Source organism: Mesoplodon mirus, assembly GCF_964341445.2.
Source record: "Mesoplodon mirus genome assembly, chromosome: 12".
Taxonomy (NCBI): Eukaryota; Metazoa; Chordata; class Mammalia; order Artiodactyla; family Ziphiidae; genus Mesoplodon; species Mesoplodon mirus.
In genome coordinates, this window is record NC_138988.1 from 85,922,954 (window position 1) to 85,944,513 (window position 21,560).

Genomic DNA, 21,560 nt, shown 5'->3' on the forward strand with positions numbered 1-21,560 from the left:
CCACGTCTGGTTGTGTGTTTTGGGGTGTCTGTGAACTTATTATGATTTTAGGCAGCCTCTCTGCTAATGGGTTGGGTTTTGTTCCTGTCCTGCTAGTTGTTTGACATGGGGTGTCCAGCACTGGAAGTTGCTGGTCGTTGAGTGGAGCTGGGTCTTAGCATTGAGTTGGAGATCTCTGGGAGAGCTCTCGCTGATTGATATTACATGGGGTCAGGAGGTCTCTGGTGGTCCAGTGTTCTGAACTCAGTTCTCCCACTTCAAGGTTCAGGCCTGATACCCAGCCAGAGCACCAAGACCCTGTCAGCCACACAGCATACCTCCTCACTGAGCCCAGGAATGGTTGATCTCTGCTAGGTGACCTGATGCAAGTTGTCCTGATGCCTCTCTTACCCAAACTCAGAGGCAGAGCATCACTTGGATGAGCATGGGAAGGAAAGTCACACAGACCAAACCCTGATTTTTGCTGCAGCCTTCACAGCAAGTCCTGGGGCCTGGGCACTGCTAGTTCAGAAGTGGCTCATTTTAATACACTCTGGCCTAAAGTTACAGCTGGTTTCTAGAAAGGGGACAAGAAACACCACCTCAACTAAAGGCTGACAAAGATTATCACTTTAAGGTGGATAATGATGGAAATGAGCACCAGTTATCTTTAAGAACGGTCAGTTTAGGGGCTGGCGCAAAGGATGAATTGCACATTGTCGAAGCAGAGGCCATGAATTATGAAGGCAGTCCAATCAAAGTAACACTGGCAACTTTGAAAATGTCTGTGCAGCCAACGGTTTCCCTTGGGGGCTTTGAAATAACACCACCTGTGGTCTTATGGTTGAAGTGTGGTTCAGGGCCTGTGCATATTAGTGGACAGCACTTAGTAGCTGTGGAGGAAGATGCAGAGTCAGAAGATGAAGGGGAGGAGGACGTGAAACTCCTAAGTATATCTGGAAAGCGTTCTGCCCCTGGAAGTGGTAGCAAGGTTCCACAGAAAAAAGTAAAACTTGCTGCTGATGGAGATGAAGATGATGATGAAGATGATGATGATGATGACTTTGATGATGAGGAAGCTGAAGAAAAAGCTCCAGTAAAGAAATCTGTACGAGATACTCCAGCCAAAAATGCACAAAAATCAAACCAGAATGGAAAAGACTCAAAACCATCAACACCAAGATCAAAAGGTCAAGAATCCTTCAAAAAACTGGAAAAAACTCCTAAAACACCAAAAGGACCTAGCTCTGTAGAAGACATTAAAGCAAAAATGCAAGCAAGTATAGAAAAAGGTGGTTCCCTTCCCAAAGTGGAAGCCAAATTCATCAATTATGTGAAGAATTGTTTCCGGATGACTGACCAGGAGGCTATTCAAGATCTCTGGCAGTGGAGGAAGTCTCTTTAAGAAAATAGTTTAAACAGTTTGTTAAAATTTTCCGTCTTATTTCATTTCTGTAACAGTTGATATCTGGCTGTCCTTTTTATAATGCAGAGTGAGAACTTTCCCTACCGTGTCTGTTAAATGTTGTCCAGGTTCCATTGCCAAGAATGTGTTGTCCAAAATGCCTGTTTAGTTTTTAAAGATGGAACTCCACCCTTTGCTTGGTTTTAAGTATGTATGGAATGTTATGATAGGACATAGTAGTAGTGGTGGTCAGACAAATGGAAATGGTGGGGAGACAAAAATATACATGTGAAATAAACTCAGTATTTAAAAAAAAAAAAAAGAAAAGAAACACCACCTCCCTAATGATTAATGATGGTGAGCATCTTTTCATTGCATATTGGTCATTTTTATATCTTCTTCAAAAAATGTTTATTCAAGTTTTGCCCATTTTTTAATTGGGTTGTTTGTCTTTTTGTTGTTGAGTTTATGTATTCTATATATAAGACCCTTATCAGATATGTGGCTTGCACATACTTTCTCCCATTCAGAAGTTGTCTTTTCACTTTCTTGATAGTGTTCTTTGCCACACAAAAGTTTTTAATATTTATGAAGTCTATTTTATCATTTTTTTCTTTTTTCCTTAAGCTTTTGGTGTTATATCTAAGAAACCATTGCCAAGTCTGAGGTTGTGAAGGATTTACCCCTATGTTCTCTTCAAAGAATTTTATTATTTTAGCTCTTACATTCAGATCTTTGATCTATTTTTATCTAGTTTAATTTTTGTAAATGGTGTGAACTGTGGGTCCAGATTCATTCTTTAGAATGTAGCTATCCAGTTATCTCAGGACAAGTTGTTAAAAAGACTATTCTTTCCCCATTGAATGGTCTTGGCATGTTTGTCAAAAATCAGTTAACCATAGACACTTTGGTTTACTTCTGGACTCAGTTTGATTCCACTGGTCTATATATTTATCCTTATGCTAGTACAACTCTGTCTTGATTTCTGTTGCTTTGTAGAGAGCTTTGAAGTGTGAGTCCTCCAACTTGGTTCTTCTTTTTCAACAATGTTTTGGCTATTCTGGATCCCTTGCAATTCTGTATTAATTTTGGAATCAGCTTGTCAATTTCCACAGAGAAATTGCTGGGATTCTGATAGAAATTGCATTAAATCTATGGCTCGATTTCAGGAGTTTTGCCATTTTAACAGTATTGAAGTCTTCCCCTCCATGAACGTCAATTCTTTTCATTCATTTAAATCTTCTCTCATTTCTTTCAACAATGTTTTATACTTTTCAGAGTATAAGTCTTACATATCTATTGTTAATTTTATTCCTAAATTTATTCTTTTTTATGCTACTTTAAATGAAATTAGTTTAATTTTTGGATTGTCCATTGCAAGTATATAGAAATATGACTGATTTATGTATATCAATCTTGTATCCTGAAACCTTGCTGAACTCATCTATTAGTTCAAATAGTTTAGTGGTTCTTTACAATTTCTATATAGAAGATTATGCCATCTGTGAATATAGTTTTATTTCTTTTCTTCCAGCCTACGTGCCTTTTATTTCTTTTTCTTGCCTAGATGCCCTGCCTAGAACCTCTACTAGGATGTTGAATAGAAATGGCAAGAGTGGACATCCTTGTCTTGTTCTTGATCTTATAGGGAAAACACACATTTAAAATTTTTTTTCAAAGCCTTTCTCTAACTCCACTCTCCTGAGGCTTTTACTTTTATGTAATCCTAAATTGTTTTAGAACCATATGACTTTTTAAAAATCACATCCTGAGCAATATCTGTGAGGTACCCTAACACCTCACGTTGGAATTTCATGTCTGTTATATATGGCCACCTACAGCAAGTCTTCGATGTAACATCATACACCCTGTTACAGAATTAGTCACCGTAAATTTGCCCAGATACAGGCCATCCTAGAAAAGAGGAAACAGATAAATCTTTATTTCTTCCCATGGACTATGTGCACTTAAAGCAGTGACATTTTGGTGAGAGATGTCAACTTGTTTCTCAGTCTTGGATGAAATACCTGTGTTGCATATCATTTTCCCTCCTGTGCATAAAATGCATCATGGTTGCTTACGTTAAAGGAATGTTTATATTCAGCTAACACGTAGAAACACATGTGGGGGTACTTACCGGTAGTTATTAGGCAACGTAAGTAACTGTTTCTACTGGGAAACCCAGAAAATGTCTGTTTGTATGAATGGCATGTTTTAGTGTGCCTTCCTCATCATTGCCCCAGATAGGGTCCTGTACTGATACCCAAATTAAGCACCTTGGCCACTTCCCCTTTCTGGGTTTTGGAGAACATTACATCAGATGCTTTGATCTGGACACCTGCTAACCAGATGAAGCTGGGTTTCAGTCCAGTTTTCTAGATAGCACTGTCCCAATTGCCACAGGTTTTGGTAGCTTGTTCTTTGAAAGGACTGGGAATGCTTCTGAGCATAACCAGAGTGTGTGGTTGGTGGAGGATCACAAAAAGAAGTTTCATTTTAATTTTCTTAGTAACAAATATTTACAAAGAATGGGAATTTGGTCAAGTACAAAAAGTGTGCCTTGTGAATGCTGTGGATAAAATGTATTCCTATTAGGGAGAGCAGCAATATCAAACTACCTGAGTCCCAAACCCCAGGAGTGTGCAGTGTTTTTATTTTCAGGATACAGCATAGGTATAGAGCAAATGGTGGGTGGTTTCATACCACGTGCTTGGACCTAGCAAGATATTGGAATTGTTCAGACCTCTTACTCAGAGACTTCTGAGAGTAAGAACGAGTAAGGAGGATGAAATTGCACCGTTTCTATGTCAAGAGATGAGAAGTGTAACAAATGCCTAGGATAAACTAATTGGGACAAAGAAAACAACTTGAAAAAATATACTAAGCCAGACTATTCCTTCGAACTGTTGTAAAGCTTTCTTATATCCACTGGGTATCAGGACTCAATGACATTTATGTGTGCTTTTTTCTTTCTTTACAAAACTTAGTGTAAAACAGAGCACTAGGAGAGCCTGGGACTGAACTCCTTATTGAGGGGGAGAGGGACCAGCACACAAGCTGGGACTGAGGGGCAGTCACCAGCCCAAGGAAGAAGATGGCATGGAGATTCCTAGGAGGCCAGACCCCGCCCCCACCCCCTGCCACCACGCACACCCTGTGGGCATCTCTTTTGTCCATGTATTGTTTGTAACAAGTAACACATCTGAATTTTAAATTTGGGTTTATTTGTCTTCCACTCTGCATTAGTTGCCTTATAAATGATTGTTAAATAAACCGAGAACAAGCACAAGAAGGTAAAATTTTATTCTAAGACTTTATGAAAGAGCCTTTCCATAATTTGCAAGTCTCACTCCTCCATGTCCTAGGTGTATGGGCCAGTGGAAAATCTGAGATTTCTGTACTTTAAGGACAGCCCATTTTGGGGTAGAACTGTAAGTCAGGGGAATGTCCATGTGGGCAAACAGTGAACAACTAAGCACCGGCATCTAATTCGTCACTCGGTTTGCTCAGAAGCGGGTACACATCTACCTTTAGCCCAGTCCTGCACCTCTGCTTGGCTGAAGACGAGGTAGAAAAACAGGCCTGCTATGTTCACAGCAGCTGAAAGCAGGAAGACATTCCTCCAACCGAACTCTGAATTCTGGAGGCAGGAAACTACAAGTTATTAACAGTCTCCTAGTTCTTGACCCTCCTGGTTCAGAAAGGCTTTGGCACCGTGTTCTACTGCCCTCATCCCCAACTCTGCCCCGCATTATATGTTCCTGGTTTTTCTTAGAATATGCAGGTACATTTCCAGTGCCCTGGCCTTTCCCTCTGCTGGAATATTCCTCCCCTCAAGTAGTCATTTCTCTCGCCCATGTACTTGCTTCCCATAAATACTACTTTTTCAATGAGACTTCCTCGGCCACCCTACTTAAAACTGAAATCCCACCCCCTCTTATGTGCCCTATTCTCCTCTCCTGCCTTACTCTTTTCTTAGCGCTTACCACCAATCACTATACCATGTTTTCGTTTAGTTTGTTAGTTTTCTATTGGTTTCTTTCCTACCGACTTCACAAGGGCAGGGACTTCTGTTTGTTTTATTCACTTAAACAGTGCATGGCACATGCTAATGTTCGTTGCATATATGTCGAATGAATGAAGAGATAAATGAGTGAGTGAGTGAGTAATAAGGGAAACAAGAGCAGTTTGAGAATTTCCATTTTAAACAGTGTGTTAGTCAGTGGCTGGAAGAGAACTGAAGCTTCAAAAAAAAAAAAGGACTTGGTGTCAAAAAGAATACCCTCTCTTTGTTATTCTCCATTCATTTTCCTGGCTTACTGGTGAAAACCACAAGAAACTTAAAGAATGATAGTCGTGTGAATGTCATATGCCTGTTTCTTCACATAAAGTCTGTATCAGTCTGATTCTTATGAAATTGTCATCACATGAATTTGTTTATTCTGACAAGTTTAAATGCATCTCCCAAGATGGAAGGCTGTATGAATGTAAAAACACTATGTAAGCAATACTGAGCAGAGGAATTTCTGTACTAACCACTGATGAGCATACCTGTAATGTACAGGTTGCTCCTTCGCTCTGTCATTCACTCATCCACTCAGCATCTCGTTCATTTGTTCTATAAATATTTGTTGGGTTCCTACATAGGGTGACTAACTCTTTCCAGATTGCTTGGAACTTTTAAGGTTTTAGTGTTGAAAGTCCCATATCCCAGGAAACCCCTCAGCCCCAGCCAATCAGATTGGTTGGCCATTCTATACTTCACAAGAAAGGTCATGATTATTGCTAGAAAATGTGATGATTAGCATGAGAAGCTCATTCTAAGAACTCATAAAGCATAAACCCATACAATAGAGCATTCTCCTTCACTCCATACCCTGAACATGTGGTCATTTTTCTGCATGAGCTGAGCCTAGGGTCAGAATGAGAGGCTGGATGATCTTTTGAGGTGACTCTTGTGAATATCATAATAATCAGAACATTTGACCTTACCTGACTGATGAAAAATCCGGCAACTGTGGGAGAGATGGCTCCCGCTATGTAAGAAAAGATTTGTGATAGTCCCCTGAGTAAGGCACTGTACCTGCGAGAGAGAAAGTGTGAGAAAACAATATTCCTCTGTAAGCAAAGGGTTAATCTCAGCTGATCTGTTGCAACTCTATGATTATCTCTGGGGATTGCTGGAGTTGTGTTGACCCTTAGTCAAACCTGAATGAAATGTACTGACTAGTGATGAGTATAATCCAGTGCTAGGATCTGGGATTTCCAAGGGGTAACCCGCACTAACTTGTCAACATTCATTATACAAAATGTACAGATTGATGGTTGGCAGCTGGTTTATATGTTCTCTTGTCTTCTGCTATGGAGCCTGATCTTTCAGCCTTGCTTTTAGGTATAAAAGACCTCTCATTGGATGAGACATTGGCTTCCCTGAGACCAAGGTATCTCCCATGTAATCTGGTGGTTCACTACCTGAAGATGAAGTGTGTCCTATTGACTGTGAACGGTCCATGGATGGTCCCTGGGAGCTATATTTGGAAGTCTCAGCCATCTGATATTTACCTATATCAGAGGTGAATGTTTCTCCTGCTATCCTGTATCCTCTACCTTTATTAAAGCCTTACATGAGCACACCCTCTGAAGTTTACAAGTCCTTTCAGTGATCCAGCCCTATGTAACTGCTGCATTCCCCAACAGAAAGAAATTGGTGTGAGTCTCCCATAGTTGAACTGTGAGTGTGGCCACTGACTTCTCCTGTTTTCATCTGGAAAAACTAAGTTCACAGAGGTTGGCTAGCTTTGGGTCCCTTCCAGGAATTATTTGGATGTACGGCTCGTGCTGAAATTTCCTGTGACCCATTGCATGTGTCACATTTTACCTATGTGTCAGAGCAGGTTTAGGGATGATCACAGGTCCCTACCGAGGAGCAATATCCATGAAGTTGACAAGGGCTCCTGATTGGCTGAGGCTTTTGGTGGCAGAAGACAGTATCAAGAAGGCCATGGTGGCGCTGAAGCTGGATCTGACCCAGAAAAGGGACATGAAGAACGCAGATGGGAGGAGAACCCCTGGGGCAGGAGAACAAACACAGTGAATAGGAAGCTGCCCTGAGCATCCCACCTCCACCACCCCATGTCTACCTTGGTTCTTGCCTATGGCAGTGAAGAGTTTCCTGATGGTATTGAGTCTGAGGATTTTTCTGGAGAGGAGAAAATCTGCCAGTAGACCTCCAGGGACAATGCAGATACAGGCAGAAACAAACGGCAGGGTTGACAGCATCCCACTCTGAGAACCAGAGCTGAGGTGAGGTGCATGCCTCACTACACCCACCATGACACAAATTGATCCCTGGGTGGACTGTCTACATCTATAGCTTTTCTTTTATATACACATCACCTTTAATATGAATTTCTGGAATGAGCCAATATAATTTTAGTGCCTGAGGAAAAATATGCATACAGTTCAATTTGAAAAAAAAATGGACCAATGCTGTCTTCAAATATAAGGATCATGTAGAAATAGATATTAAAAAGAACAAAAGCTAGTAGAAAAATAGTCAAAGGTTATGAATGGACCATTTACAGAAAAAGAAAAATAAGTGATTTCTAAGCATATTAAAAGGTATCCACCCTCATAATAGTAAAACTACTGTGAGATACCATTTTATCAAACTGCCAAAAGTGCAACAGTTTTTTGACATGATCTGTGGTGATGCAGGGGGAATCAGGCACTTCCAAATATTATCAATGCCCAATGGAGGGCAATTTGACAATAAATATAAAAGTTTATAGAGGAGATAGATCAAGATAGTGGAGTAAGAGGACGTGGAGCTCACCTCCCCCATGAAACATCAAAAATACATCTACATGTGGAGCAGTTCTCACTGAAAACAAACTGGAGACTGGCAGAAAGACTCTTATACAACCAAGTCTGTAAGAAAGTTTCGCATGTAATTGGGTAGGAAGGGAGAGAAGTGATCAGATCGGGACCTACACCCCTGGGAGGGTACACAGAAGAGGAGGGGGAATTACACAGGCTCAGAGATCCTCCCTGGGGAGTGAGTGGGGAGAACCACTGAGCACTACGCCTTAGGGTCTGACACCAGGAGGACAAGTCCCCTTAGCTGATTCGAAAAACTGGGATTGATAGCAGGACTATAAGAAAACAAGACTCCGCTCATGAAGAGCATGCACACACTGGCTTACTCCCAAAAAAAAGGCAGAGGAAGCAGATTGAAACTGACAGGGACTCTGGCTGGTTTCCCACCACTGCCTAACACACACCCCAGCCTGAGCAGAGTGCCTGCTCCAGCCCCTCTTGCTCCCAGTGCAGCTCCACACTGGAGAGAGGGTTGCCATGGCTGAGAGGAGTATGCAGTTGTGAGGGAAAGAGGTAGCTCAGACTTAGCACAGCATCTGGACATTGCTTGTGCCTATGAAGGCAGAAGATAAGGAGCTGTCCAGGACTCCAACTAGTGCCGGCACTACCACAGTCTGCATTCCAACCCATACCAAGCACCCACTCCAGCTCCTCTTTCTCCAGCACTGTTCCCCTCTGGGTGAGTGTGCCTGTGCTGGGAGTGGGGAGAGCACACACTTAGAGAGAATGGAGCCAGATCAGACCAAACCTCAGGTCTTCTGACCCAGCAACGTGAAACCCACTTCCACCCTGATAGTGTGGTGTTGGCCACCAAACCGAGGAGAAGCCCTGGCTCACAACTGGCTCTTGCTCTAGCCCTTCTACCTCCATCCCTACCTCCTACCCTGGTGATAGCTGCCAGCACACCATGGGGGAAGAGTGACTTATGCTCAACATCAGATGTAGCTGTGCCACCAAAGACACTGGGCACATACAGACTGCACAGGGATGCTTCCACACAAGGACACTCCTTCAATTCCAGGATAGCTAAATGTTTCACCTAATTTCATAGAGACAGAGAAAGTTAAGCAAAATGAAAAGATAGAGAAATTTAATTCAAAGGAAAGAACAAGAGAAAACCCCTGAAAAAACAAGTAATGAAACAGAAATAATGTACCAGATAAGAGTTCAAAGTATTAGTAATAAGAATGCTAACTAAATTAAAGAGTAGATGAACACAGTGATAATTTTAATAAGGAAATAGAAAACATAAAAAGGAGCCAGCCAGAACCACAGAATACAATAACTGAAATGAAAAACACAGTAAAAGGAATTAACAGCTGACCAGGTGATACAAAAGAATGAATATGTGATCTGGAAGATAGAATAATGGAAATTGCCCAATCAGAGCTGCAAAAAGAAAAACAGAAGAGTTTAAGAGATCTCTAGGATAACATTAAGCAAACCATGATTTGCACTATAGGAGTCCCAGAAGGAGAAGAGAGAGAGAGACAGGTCAAAAATGTATTTGATACAATTATGGTTGAAAACTTCCCAAACCTGCAGAAAGAGACAGATATCCAGATACAGGAAGCACAGAGGGTCCCAAACAAGATGAACCTAAACAGACCTACACCAAGACATATCATAATTAAAATGGAAAAATTAAAGATAAAAAGAGAATTCTAAAGGCAGCAAGAGAAAAACAGTCATATACAAGGGAACCCCCATAAGACTATCAGCTGATTTTTCTGCAGAAACTTTAGGCCAGAGGTAGTCTCATGATATATTTAAAGTGCCAAAAAGGAAAATCCTGCAACTAGGATACTCTACCCAGCAAGATGATCATTTAGAATTGAAGAAGAGATGAAGAACTTCTCAGACAAGCAAAAACTAAAAGAGTTAATCAATACCAAACCTACCCAAAAAGTAATGTTAAAGGGTCATCTCTAAGTGGAAAAGAAAAGGCTTCAACAAGAAGTAAGAATCTATAGGAAAGCAAAAATCCCACTAGTAAAAGAAAATAGACAGTAAAGACTGTGGATCAACCACTTAAATAGGCTAGCATGAAGATTAAAAGACAAAAAATTGTAAAATCAACTATAAATACAATTAACAGTGAAGGGATGAACATGAAGATGTAAAATATGACATCAAAACATGGAGGAGGGGAGTAAAAAATGTAGATCTTTTAGAATGTGTTTGAACTTAAATGACTACCACTTTAAAACAAGTAGCTATAATAAATATACATGAACCTCATACTAACCACAAATTAGAAACCTACAATAGATACAAAAAAACGAGAGAAAGGAACACAAGGATACCACTTAAAAAATCATCAAACCACAAGGGAATAAACTAAAAGAAAAATAAAGGAACAGAAAAGAACTATAAAAATAATCAGAAAACAAGAAACAAAATGACAACAAGTACATACCTACCAATTAAAATGTCAATGGACTAAATTCTCTAATCAAAAGACATAAGGTGGGGCTTCCCTGGTGACGCAGTGGTTGAGAGTCCGCCTGCCGATGCAGAGGACACGGGTTCGTGCCCCGGTCCAGGAGGATCCCACATGCCGTGGAGTGGCTGGGCCCGTGAGCCATGGCCGCTGAACCTGTGCATCCAGAGCCTGTGCTCCACAGCAGGAGAGGCCACAACAGTGAGAGGCCTGCATACCGCAAAAAAAAAAAAAAAAAAAAAAAAAAAAAGACATAAGGTGACTAATTGGATTAAAAAACAAGACCCATCTGTATGCTGCCCACAAAGACTCACTTCAGAGCTAAAAACACATACAGATTGAAAGTGAGGGGATGGAAAAAGACATTTCATGCAAATGGAAATGACAAAAAATGGGGGTAGCAATACTCATATCAGACAAAATAGACTTTAAAACAAAGTTTATAACAAAGGACAAAGAAGGGCATTATATAATGATAAAGGGATCAATACAAGAAGATATAGCACTGTCTAACATATATGGACCTAATATAGGAGCACCTAAATGTATAAAGCAAATATTAACAGACATAAAGGGAGAAATTGACAATGATACAATACTAGTAGGAGACTTTAATACCTCACTTACATCAATGGACAGATAATTCAGACAGAAAATCAATAAGGAAACCGTGCTCTTAAATAACACAACAGACCAGTTGGACTTATAGGACATTCCATCCAAAACCAGTAGAATACACATTCTTTTCAAGTGCACATGGAATATTTTCCAGAATGGATCACATGCCAGGTTACAAAACAAGTTTCAACAGACTTAAGAGGATAGCAATTATATCTGGCATTTGTTCCAACCACAATGGTATGAAACTAGAAATCAATTATAGGAAGAAAAATGGGAAAAACAAAAACATGTGGAGACTAAAGAACATGCTACTTAAAAAAAAAAGGGGTCAATGAAGACATCAAAGAGGACATAAGAAATACCTTGAGACAAATGAAAATGGAAACACAGTACTCCAAAATCTATGGGATGCAGCAAAAGCAGTTAGGTTATGGCAGTATAGGCCTTCCTTAAGAAACAAGAAAAATCTCAAAATCTGATATTTGAAAGAGAACCAAAAAAGCCCAAAGTCAGCAGAAGGAAGGAAATAATAAAAATCAGAGAGGAAATAAATAAAACATAGACCGAAAATAAATAAATAGCTATAGAAAAGATCAGTGAAACCAAGACTCGGTTTTCTGAAACGGTAAACAAACTTGATAAACCTTTAGCCAAGATCATCAAGAAGAAAAGAGAGAGGATCCAAATAAACAAAATAAGAAATGAAAGAGGAAAAATACCACCCAATACCACAGAGATACAAAAAAAAATCATAACAGAATACTGTGAAGAGTTATATGTCAACAATTTGGACAACCTAGAAGAAATAGATAATTTCTAGAAACATACAAGACTGAACCAAAAACAGACAATCTGAACAGACTAATCACTGGTAGTGAAATTGAATTCATAATTTTAAAAATAACTCCCAGTAACAAAAGTACCGGACCAAATGGCTTCACAAGGGAGTTCTACCAAACATTAAAGAAGAGCTCATACCTATCTTTCTCAAACTATTCCAAAAAATGGGAGAGGGGGGAATACTCCCCAATTCATTCTATGAGACCACCAGTACCCTATACCAAAATCAGACAAAGACACTACAAAAAAGAAAATTATAGGCCAATATCTCTGATGAATATAGAAGCAAATATCCTCAACAAAATATTAGCAAACCAAATTCAACAATATATAAAAAGGATCATACCCCCATGATAAAGTGATTTATTCCAGGAAGGCAAGGATGTTTCAATGTTCACAAATCAATCAATGTGAAACATCATATTAACAAAAGGAAGGATGAAAGTCACATAATCATCTCAATAGATGCAGAAAAAAGCATGTGACAAAACTTAATACCCATTCATGATAAAAACTTCCATCAAAATTGGAACATAACATAATAAAGGCTGAGAAAACAAGGCAGATTTGGGACAGGAATGAGAGTAAGATTTTTCACTCTTTTACCTTTTTATATATTTTTTTAAATGTTGATCCCTGTTTTTCCCAATTCAACTCCGAAATTAAATTGCCATTAAAGAAAATGCAAGGAAAGGAGGTCATTCTTTGCTGTATGTAACCCAGTGAAAAGGATCTCACTGTCAACTGGTCTGAGATGTTTATTTTACAGATGAGTAAACCAAGGCCATCAAGGTAATGTGAGTTACTGAGAAAAATACCCTGAGAGCAATGGGAGTCCAGATCTCTTGACTTCTCAAGCTGGGAAAACTCTACTGTCTGTTCTCAACTTGTCCTAATCATTCCCTCATCCTCCTCTTCCTCAGCCTTGGCCTCTGAGGATAAAGAGCCTACCCTGCTTCACGCCAGGGACCGATCACTTCCAACAGCCAGCCTCAGGATGTCTAGATCTCAGCACTGGCATTCTGCTTGTCTGGCCCTCCTGTCCCTGATTCCCTGGCCTGAGATTCTGGTTTGATTGCCCACTGCTGCCCACCCCACTCCTTTGGGAAGACCCATAGCTACTCTATCCTTGGGCTTTCTGATATCAGTACCTCCAGCCTGCTTGCATGCATGCTCCCCAGACTCTGACCTCTGCTAAGAAGGTCAGTTCTCTGTTGACCACTCAGCGTGTTTTCACCAGATGAGCCCAGTCAACATGAGAGAACTGCTTTTTGAATACAAAGGACAAGAATAAAACACTAATTCAATGACCTAGTGAACTGTCACTAATAAGCTAGGAGATGATATACTCTTCACCAATTTTGAGACATTCATTGGGCAGCAATTGACAGGCTCCTCTCAGCCAATCAGAGCATCTGTTCATTTTTTGAAAAATCAGAGAGATGTACACATATGTGTACTTTTCTTTATATATGTTATACTTGAATAAAATGTTTTTCTAAAAAGACATTGTACACAAGTTTTTGGTATAAGTCCTATTTAGAACTTTATGTCCTATTAATGTCTTATTTTTAGCATATGTTGTTTATGCTTCTCTGTCACAGCTTTCTTGAAGGCAGACTTTGTTTCGTTAATGCTTTATTATTTATGCTGCCAGCAGAATGTCTTGTTTGCAAATGTTGATTGGACTGAACATAAAATTTCTGCATAAGTTCCTTAAAAAATATGATATTCTATGAATGACAAGTTGACCGTTGACCTAGAGCCATACCACTCTGCCCCCAATAAGCAGTAGGACACATTGAATTGAATCAGAATTCAAATGAATCAGGTTGTGTTTCCTACATGAAGATCCTTGGCCTAAGCCCATGACCATAGGAGAAAGAAAGGATTATATATGAAGCAACAGAAGAGCAGAATGAGTTTTCTCCGTACTTACATCTCAGATGTTAGCTTGAAGTACAGAGCTGATGTATGTTGGTAGGTATGACCTGATGACAAAATAATGCCAGTATTCACTGAAATAAAAGACGAGAATGCTCCAAAGCGGTAGGGATTTGATCACAGCCTTAATGGGAAGAGACCAGCATGGTGGAGAATCCTGGAAGAAAGTACATATAAATATCCCCTCCATCTAAAGACCAGAACTTTGCTCTACTGAACTCTTCACCACTGAGACATAGGGAAATGGCAGAGGAGTTCCCCAGTGCCCCTCCTGAGCCAGTGAACAGATGATGTATTCCTTCTCACTAGTGCTGATAAACGGATGATTCACGGGGTCATCATAAATGAGAGCAAACCAGAGAAAAGAGCAGATGCAGCCAATACCACCTAAAAAAACCGAGGATCTACTTAGTACAGGACTGGAGTTCTATCAGTTTGATTCTGCCCTGAGATGATTCCTGTGGTTAACAGAATGGCCCCCATACTCCACTCCTTCCTGCATCTATCCCTTGCATAGCCCTATCATAGGTAGAGAGTACTTCCTCACCACTTGACTTTGGTCTTGGCCATGTAACTTTCTTTTGCCAATGACATGGGGCAGTTCAGAGCCTAGGCTTTAAGAAGCACTGCATTTTTTCACTTGTCCTCTTGAGTCTTATCAATTGGTATAGGAACAACATGCTCCAGCTCACCCATTGTCCAAGACAGATGAGAGACACAGAGAGCAGAGCTGCCTAGCTGTCCCACAAAACTAAGAGACTAAACATTTGTTGTTTAAAATCACTGAGTTTGGGGAGGTTTTGAAATGCACCAATAATAAGGCTGTAAGTTGTTGTTAAAAGTTATTAGTGTGTTTGCCCCATGTGCTTGAAAATGCCCTCACTGTTGAAGTACCAGTCAGCATCCCTCCTGCTAGTCATGCTTCTGCAAAGTTTATGTCTTCATTAAATCTTTTCTTATCTATCTCTAACATTTAAGAGTTAGCAGCAGTACATATGTGCCGCTGATTGCCCAGATAATTTCTGGATATGGAATGAAATTCATCCTCAGCAAAGAAATTTCTCTAATATACACATTATTACAGTGTTGGACAACTCAGCATTATTAGTATTGAGTGGAAATATGATTCATCTTAAAATTCCCTTTTTAGAATCTTAAAGTCTTGAATTCTCTTCACTTGTTAGCTTGTTGTTTATACGGTCTTTCACAAATATAGAACAGCCACCATACACCAGGCATTTTGCTAAATTTTGAGAATATAAGAATACAAAGACATAATTTTGTCATCAAGGAACTTAAAAGCAAGTGGGGAGTGAGAAATATGAAAATTAGCACTGTTGCACATTGAGGATGGAGGATATTAACACTGATTCAACAAATATTTAGTGAGTTCTTATTTTATACACATTGCTTACATTTTCTCAAAACCAGGAGCACAGTAAGCCTCTCTCATTCCTTGAAAATTTTGTAACCTGTCCTTTTGAAGTTTCCATGACAGACCCTTTGAAGGGTGATATGCTATAGTAATCAATCTTCATACACTTTTTTTTCTAGCAGATGTATTGGCCTGATGCTATAAGAATCCTGGATCTAAGAGTATTATCCTCTAATGAAAACACCAGTGGGATTTACTGGTCCCACTGGAATCAGGCAGTTTGCAGATGGGATTCCAGAGAATGTTTCAAAAATCAAACAGATACAAACATTAGCTGAAAGCATCTGGGAAGATCCCACCCAGGGCTGGGTAAAGGCAAAATTACGAAGCAGTAGAATATTGTCTCTGAAGCGCTCTGATCTTTGGAAACTTCCATAGCATCTCTCTGTCTATTATGTCCAATCCTAAACCTCACATGATCTGCTCTGACCTACAGCCTTTACTGGTTGATTCTCTATTCCAATCAGTATTTTACCTATGATTAGGTCACGTTCTCACAATTTTCTGGTTGTAGTAATAATAGGAGAATTTAAAAGAATGTATTAAATAAATAGCTTAACTAAAAATATAATCCTACCAAGATTACATTTTCAGCATCTTATGAAAGAAATCCTTCTGAGATCCTTTGTGGGTTCAATTTAGAAGCAGGACGGAATGTTACAATGCCTTTAAAGTTATCAGGTTATTCTAGCTGTACACTCAGGATATTGAAACTTAAATATCATTTGCAAGATTCGCAACATGATTAGCTCTGAACATTATCAACTTTAGTTATATATTTATATCTACTAGGATTTGGTTAACCATAAATGACTTAAATCACAGAAATCATGCCCAGCAATCTCTGTCATAAAACAAGATTCTGAGATTTGAAAAGCACAAATTCACCACAGATATAAAAGATATAAGGCCATCCTATGGTCTGGCAGAGGTGACCACCAACCAGGAGGATGATGAAGGAGCCCAGCACTGACCCTAAACAGAAGATGTGAGGATACTCTGGGTGAGAAGGTCAGGCTTGGGACCCTCTGTGCTTCCTGCAGATTGACTTGATCACAAAACTAAGTTGCAACCCAGGCTACCTAGGTTCAGATTCTGCTCCTACCCTCAGTAGCTGTGTGCGTTTGGACAAGTTATTAGTCTATTTGTGTCTCAATTGCCCTTATGTGTGAAAAGGAAGTAATTATATATAACTTAGTTGGAAGATTGTTCTGCGACTAAAAGGAAATTAAAAGCATTTGCAAGAATGTTTGGTGTCCAGTAAACATTTGGTTATGATCAAGAAAGACAGTATAGGGTAGTGCTTTAGAGCAAGGAGACAGTGTAGTTAGGATGTAAGGTTTGGCTTCTGTTGATAGGCCATGGCAGAGTACTCTTGGACAGTGCACATAAGGTGACAATTAAGTTATCAGTTACCTGATACAGCAATGGTGATGAGTTGACTCCTTTCCGTTCGTGGAGTCCATCTGGCCCAGATTGAACACTGACTTGTTAATAACATAACCTGAAAAAAAAGTTAATTCTTGGCTATCTGAGGTCATTTTGGAACCTATATTCTACTCGTAGTTAGAAAACATCTTGGTACCTGGACAATGCCTTGGATGATCTGTAGGACAATGAGCAAAGTCACTCCAGTATCAGCTGCTAGTGGAGTGAAGAGGGTCAGGACTGAGGTTATAAACATACCAGCACCAGCCAAGTACTTGGTTCCAAATATTTCAGCCAGATAGCCACTGGGGATTGGAGCCAAGAATGAGCCATAGTTGAGTGAGCTAAAGATGATTCCCTGGATTTCAGGACTCCAGTCATACATAGCAGCCTAGATGACAAAGAGAAACTCACTGTTTATCTTTGACTAGAGAGTTGACAATTTTTATCTTGACGACTTGAGATACAAGAAAATAATTGGCAGTTCTCTTTCCTTTTACTTCTCTCCAGTTCCTCCAATCTATCAATTTTATCAAGAAAACCTAAATATATGCCCAATATACTCTTCCCCCTTTCACAGTTTCCCCAGCTACATAATTAACTGACCAATTAAAATAGAGCCTGTAAAGACAGAAAACCCATAAAGAAGAAAGCATCATAGGCAAGGTAATAAAAAAATATGTGAAGGAAGAAAGAGAAAGTAGACATAAATTTGTGAAACTTATTTTGTGGTGATTTTCATCATTGTGGGGGAAGAATTTACCTCCACTAAATGGTAAAATTCTGTTTCCTTCATTCTAATTTTAGTCCCCAGTCACACTTATAGACACTAAGTCAGAATAAAATCTCAGATACATGTTATGTTCTTGTGTAATATAGTTCCTTGAACATAGTAGATGCTCAATACACTAAGTCCCCTACATACGTACCTTCAAGTTGCAAACTTTCAAAGATGCGAAGGTGCATTTGCATGTCCAGTCACGTAAGTTAGTTCACATGCCTGGTGTACATTGTCATGTGCGTGTATCCTCTACAGTTGGTTGTGCTTTTGTGTACTTTACTGTATAGAGTACAGTAGTACAGTATCTTTACTTCAAGCCCAGGATGTTTGGAAGCGAGCGTAAAAGCAGTGGTGATGTAGCTGGTACTGCTAAGAAGCACCAAGAGACAATGATGGAAACAAAAGTGAAAAATAATTAACAGAATGGAGTGAGGCAAAAAGGAGGTAGGCTTCACTCGTTCTTATGACATGAATCATTCAACCATCAGCACGATTCTAAAGAACAAGGACAAGATTGTGGAACATGTGAAGTCTGCTGTGCTCATGATGTCAACAATAATATTGAAGAAGCATAGAAAAATGATGGAGGAGATGCAGAAACTGCTCAGTGTGTGGATGCAAGATCAGCATCAGCATTGAGTCCCATTCAGCTTAATGCTGAGTCAAGAGAAAGCTAAAAGCTTTTATGAATACTTGAAGAAGAAACACGAAGAATCAGAGGGCACATCTTTTAATGCCAGCCATGGCTGGTTTCATTGGTTCAAGGCTAGAGCCAACCTTCACAATGTAAAAGTAAGTGACAAGGCAGCAAATGCAGATACATTAACTGCCCAGAAATTTCCTGAAATGCTTCGAGAAATTATTGATGAAAGTGTGTATTTACCCAAAGAGGTTTTTAATGTGGATGAGACAGGACTGTACTGGAAGAGGTTGCCAGACCAAAGTCACATCAGCAAGGAGGAAAAATTGATGCCAGGCTATAAAGCAGCAAAGGATAGGTTAACTCTGTTGTTTGGTAGCAATGCTTCCGGCTATATGAAGCTGAAGCCTCTCTTAGTTTATCATTCAGAGAACCCGAGAGCCCTTAAAAATATAGCCAAGAGCTCTCTTCCCGTTGTGTGGAAGAATAACCCCAATGCCTGGGTTACACAGGCTATTTTCCAGGACTGGTTTTTCCACCACTTGACCCCAGAGGCAGAGAAATATTGCTTGGAGAAGGATGTCCCATTCAAAATTCTTTTGCTGCTCGACAATGCTCCATGCCAACCCCATTCATGGACGACTTTCATCCCAACGTCAAAGTAGTGCATCTGCTGCTGAATACTATGCCGCACATCCATCCAACCTATGAACCAGGAAGTTATAGCAACTTTCAAGAAATATTATTTACATCACACTTTTCCTCAGTTAGTAAAGATGAGTGATGAATCAGGAACAACCTTGCAACAATTTTGGAAGGACTATAATATCTACAAGGCCATAAAAAACATTGACTTTGCTTGGAGTGAGGTTACGGCCATCACCATGAATGGGGTTTGGAAGAACCTTTGCTTGCAGTTTGTTCACAATTTTCGTGGATTTGAGAAGGTGGATGAGGAGTCCAAAGAGGTCTTCAGCAACTTAGTGACCCTCAGCGAGAAGATGGAGCTAGATCTGCAAGAGGATGACTTCATTGAATCCTTGCTGTGCAACACGAGGAGCTTACTAATGAAGACCTGGTGGAATTGTAGGCCCAGAGAAAGAACAAAGAGAGACAAGAGGAAGAAGAAGTAACTGTAGAACCGAAGGGATTCATGATGCAAGAAATAGCAAGGGGGTTTCTTTATTTGAGGAGGCACTGTTCGTTTTTGAGGCACAGGACCCAAACATAGAACTGTACACGAAGGTTGCAGCAGCCATTCCGAATGCAATCTGGTGTTACCATGTCATCTATGATGAGAAAAAAAGAGCTACTACCAGACATCCTGGATCATTTTTTCAAGAGAGTAGAATTGAATCCAACAAGGAACCAGAACCTGTGCCATCAACATCAGGCATTAGTGAAATTGCAGCTTGCCCTCTGTCTTCTATTGCTGACGATCCTTCACCTCTACCATCTCCCACCTCCTCTCCCTCCTCCAGCCAGTAACTCTTCTTGCCTGTTTACTCAGTGCCAGCCCCTGTATGCCAGCTGTTGTACTGTACTACTGTACTTTTCAAAGTACTGTACTGTAAGATTAAAAATGTTTTATTTTTTGTTTGTTATGTATTATTTGTGCAAAAAGTATTATAAACCTATTACAGTACAGTACCATAGAGCCAATTGTGTTAGTTGGGTACCTAGGCTTTGTTGGACTTACGAACGAGCTCTCGGAGCAGAACTCGCTCGTATGTAGGGGACTTATTGTACATAACTTTTTAGGTCCAAACATTTGAGCCAAAGAAAGGATCCAGAGTCTCATTAGACTTACGACTGCCTTAAATTCGTTCAGAGTTTCATTGCAGTTGTCCTGGAAGTCAGTGGGCGGCCTCTCTGTGGAGGCACTGGCTGGGCTGGGTGGAGCTGTGTTGTTCACCATAGCTGGCAAGGCAATGCTCATGTTCATTTGTTGGGTGGAAATCAAAAAAATTACAGAGATGCACAAAAAGGGCCAGCCCATGTCAGACTGAACAAAAGCCTGAGAAAAGAGGGTACAAAAAGTCTTACATTCAGGGTGCTTTTCTCCCACCCTTCCTAAGTCTGGAAGTGGGAGAAGATTGCAGTCTGTCTGTGAAGCAAAAATAGAGAGCAGATGTGACTTTGTAGGTGTCTGGGAGTACAGGGGGTGGATAATTCCCTCAGAAGCATTACTTAAGCAGAGACTTAAAGGATGTACGGAACTGGCCAGAGCAAACATTAAGAAAGAGTTTTCCAGGCAGGGTCCTGGGATGAGCTGATGACAGCAGGAATGGAAAGAAGTGAATTTAGAGAAAGAATTAGCTGGAAGCTGTAATTGATTGGATATGGACAGTAAGAGAGAGAAGTTGTTGGAAATGATTCCCAAGTGCCCCACTTGGGCAGCTGTGATGGCTTTTGGTACCATATGTAACCAGGAACATGGCAGATTTCATATGTTCGGGGGCTGGGAGATGAGGTTTGAAAGGAAGGTTAGGTTAGACTATAGAAGTATTTAAACATCATCTTGGTATTATAATCTAGGCTTGCAAAAAATTTCCCAGTGATCCATGGGAACTCTGGGGTTATCCCTGGGGTTGAGTCCCTATAGATTAGTTTGACAACAGCTGGCAGGATTGAGTGATTATCCCTAGAGAGAAATCTCAGAGGTATAATGTGTGATCACTGTCCTCAAGGCATGTGGGTGCCCCATTTCCTGGCTCCTGCAAGGGAGCAAACATAGTTGGAGTGGCCAGCACTGTTCCCTCCTGTGTAGCAATATTCTTGTTAAGTTCCAGGAATTGACAGATCCTTACCTTTGGTTTAATTCTGGGAACATTTGGTTGACTCTCCCCTCCCCATCCACAAAATTTACACTAGAATTTTGACCAATATCATATAGATATGGCAGATTAAATTAAGAGGGATTGCCATATTTATAGTATTGACTTCTCTCAGCCAAGAACAGGCATGGTTCCCCCATGTATTCAAGTCTTTTTCTCTGTCCCAAGGTGGAATTTTATAATTATCTTCAGTTAAGTCACACACAGGTTTTTTTTTTTTTTTTTTTTTTTTTTGCTGTACGCGGGCCTCTCACTGTTGTGGCCTCTCCCGTTGCGGAGCACAGGCTCCGGATGCACAGGCTCAGCGGCCATGGCTCACGGGCCCAGC

At 40.2% G+C, this 21,560-nt stretch overlaps 3 protein-coding genes across 13 annotated transcripts in view; 2 read left to right on the forward strand and 1 right to left on the reverse strand.

Annotated features, from left to right (window-relative positions):
• The window catches only part of SLC17A1 (solute carrier family 17 member 1), a 228,744-nt gene that overhangs the window by 76,342 nt on the left and 130,842 nt on the right, over positions 1–21,560 (forward strand). Inside the window, exon 13 of one of the 11 annotated variants that reach the window (XM_082637880.1) lies at positions 6,777–7,275. The exons of the other annotated variants lie outside the window; for them this stretch is intronic. The gene's annotated coding sequence lies outside the window, so the exon portion shown is untranslated. Of the gene's footprint in view, positions 1–6,776; positions 7,276–21,560 lie in introns of those variants that run through there. 11 annotated transcript variants of the gene reach the window in all.
• On the reverse strand, positions 15–20,381 carry SLC17A4 (solute carrier family 17 member 4). Its single transcript, XM_082637889.1, is given in 11 exon segments — positions 15–581; positions 1,722–5,024; positions 6,377–6,467; positions 7,305–7,669; positions 14,107–14,109; positions 14,113–14,268; positions 14,380–14,498; positions 16,435–16,521; positions 16,963–17,050; positions 17,132–17,365; positions 20,206–20,381. Coding segments are annotated over 10 exon segments (1,425 nt in total). The 5' UTR covers positions 20,341–20,381; the 3' UTR covers positions 15–581; positions 1,722–4,877.
• LOC309813244 (nucleophosmin-like) lies at positions 606–1,706 on the forward strand. Its single transcript, XM_082637886.1, has one exon. The coding sequence runs from the start codon at positions 713–715 to the stop codon at positions 1,382–1,384; it is 672 nt and encodes a 223-aa protein (XP_082494012.1). The 5' UTR covers positions 606–712; the 3' UTR covers positions 1,385–1,706.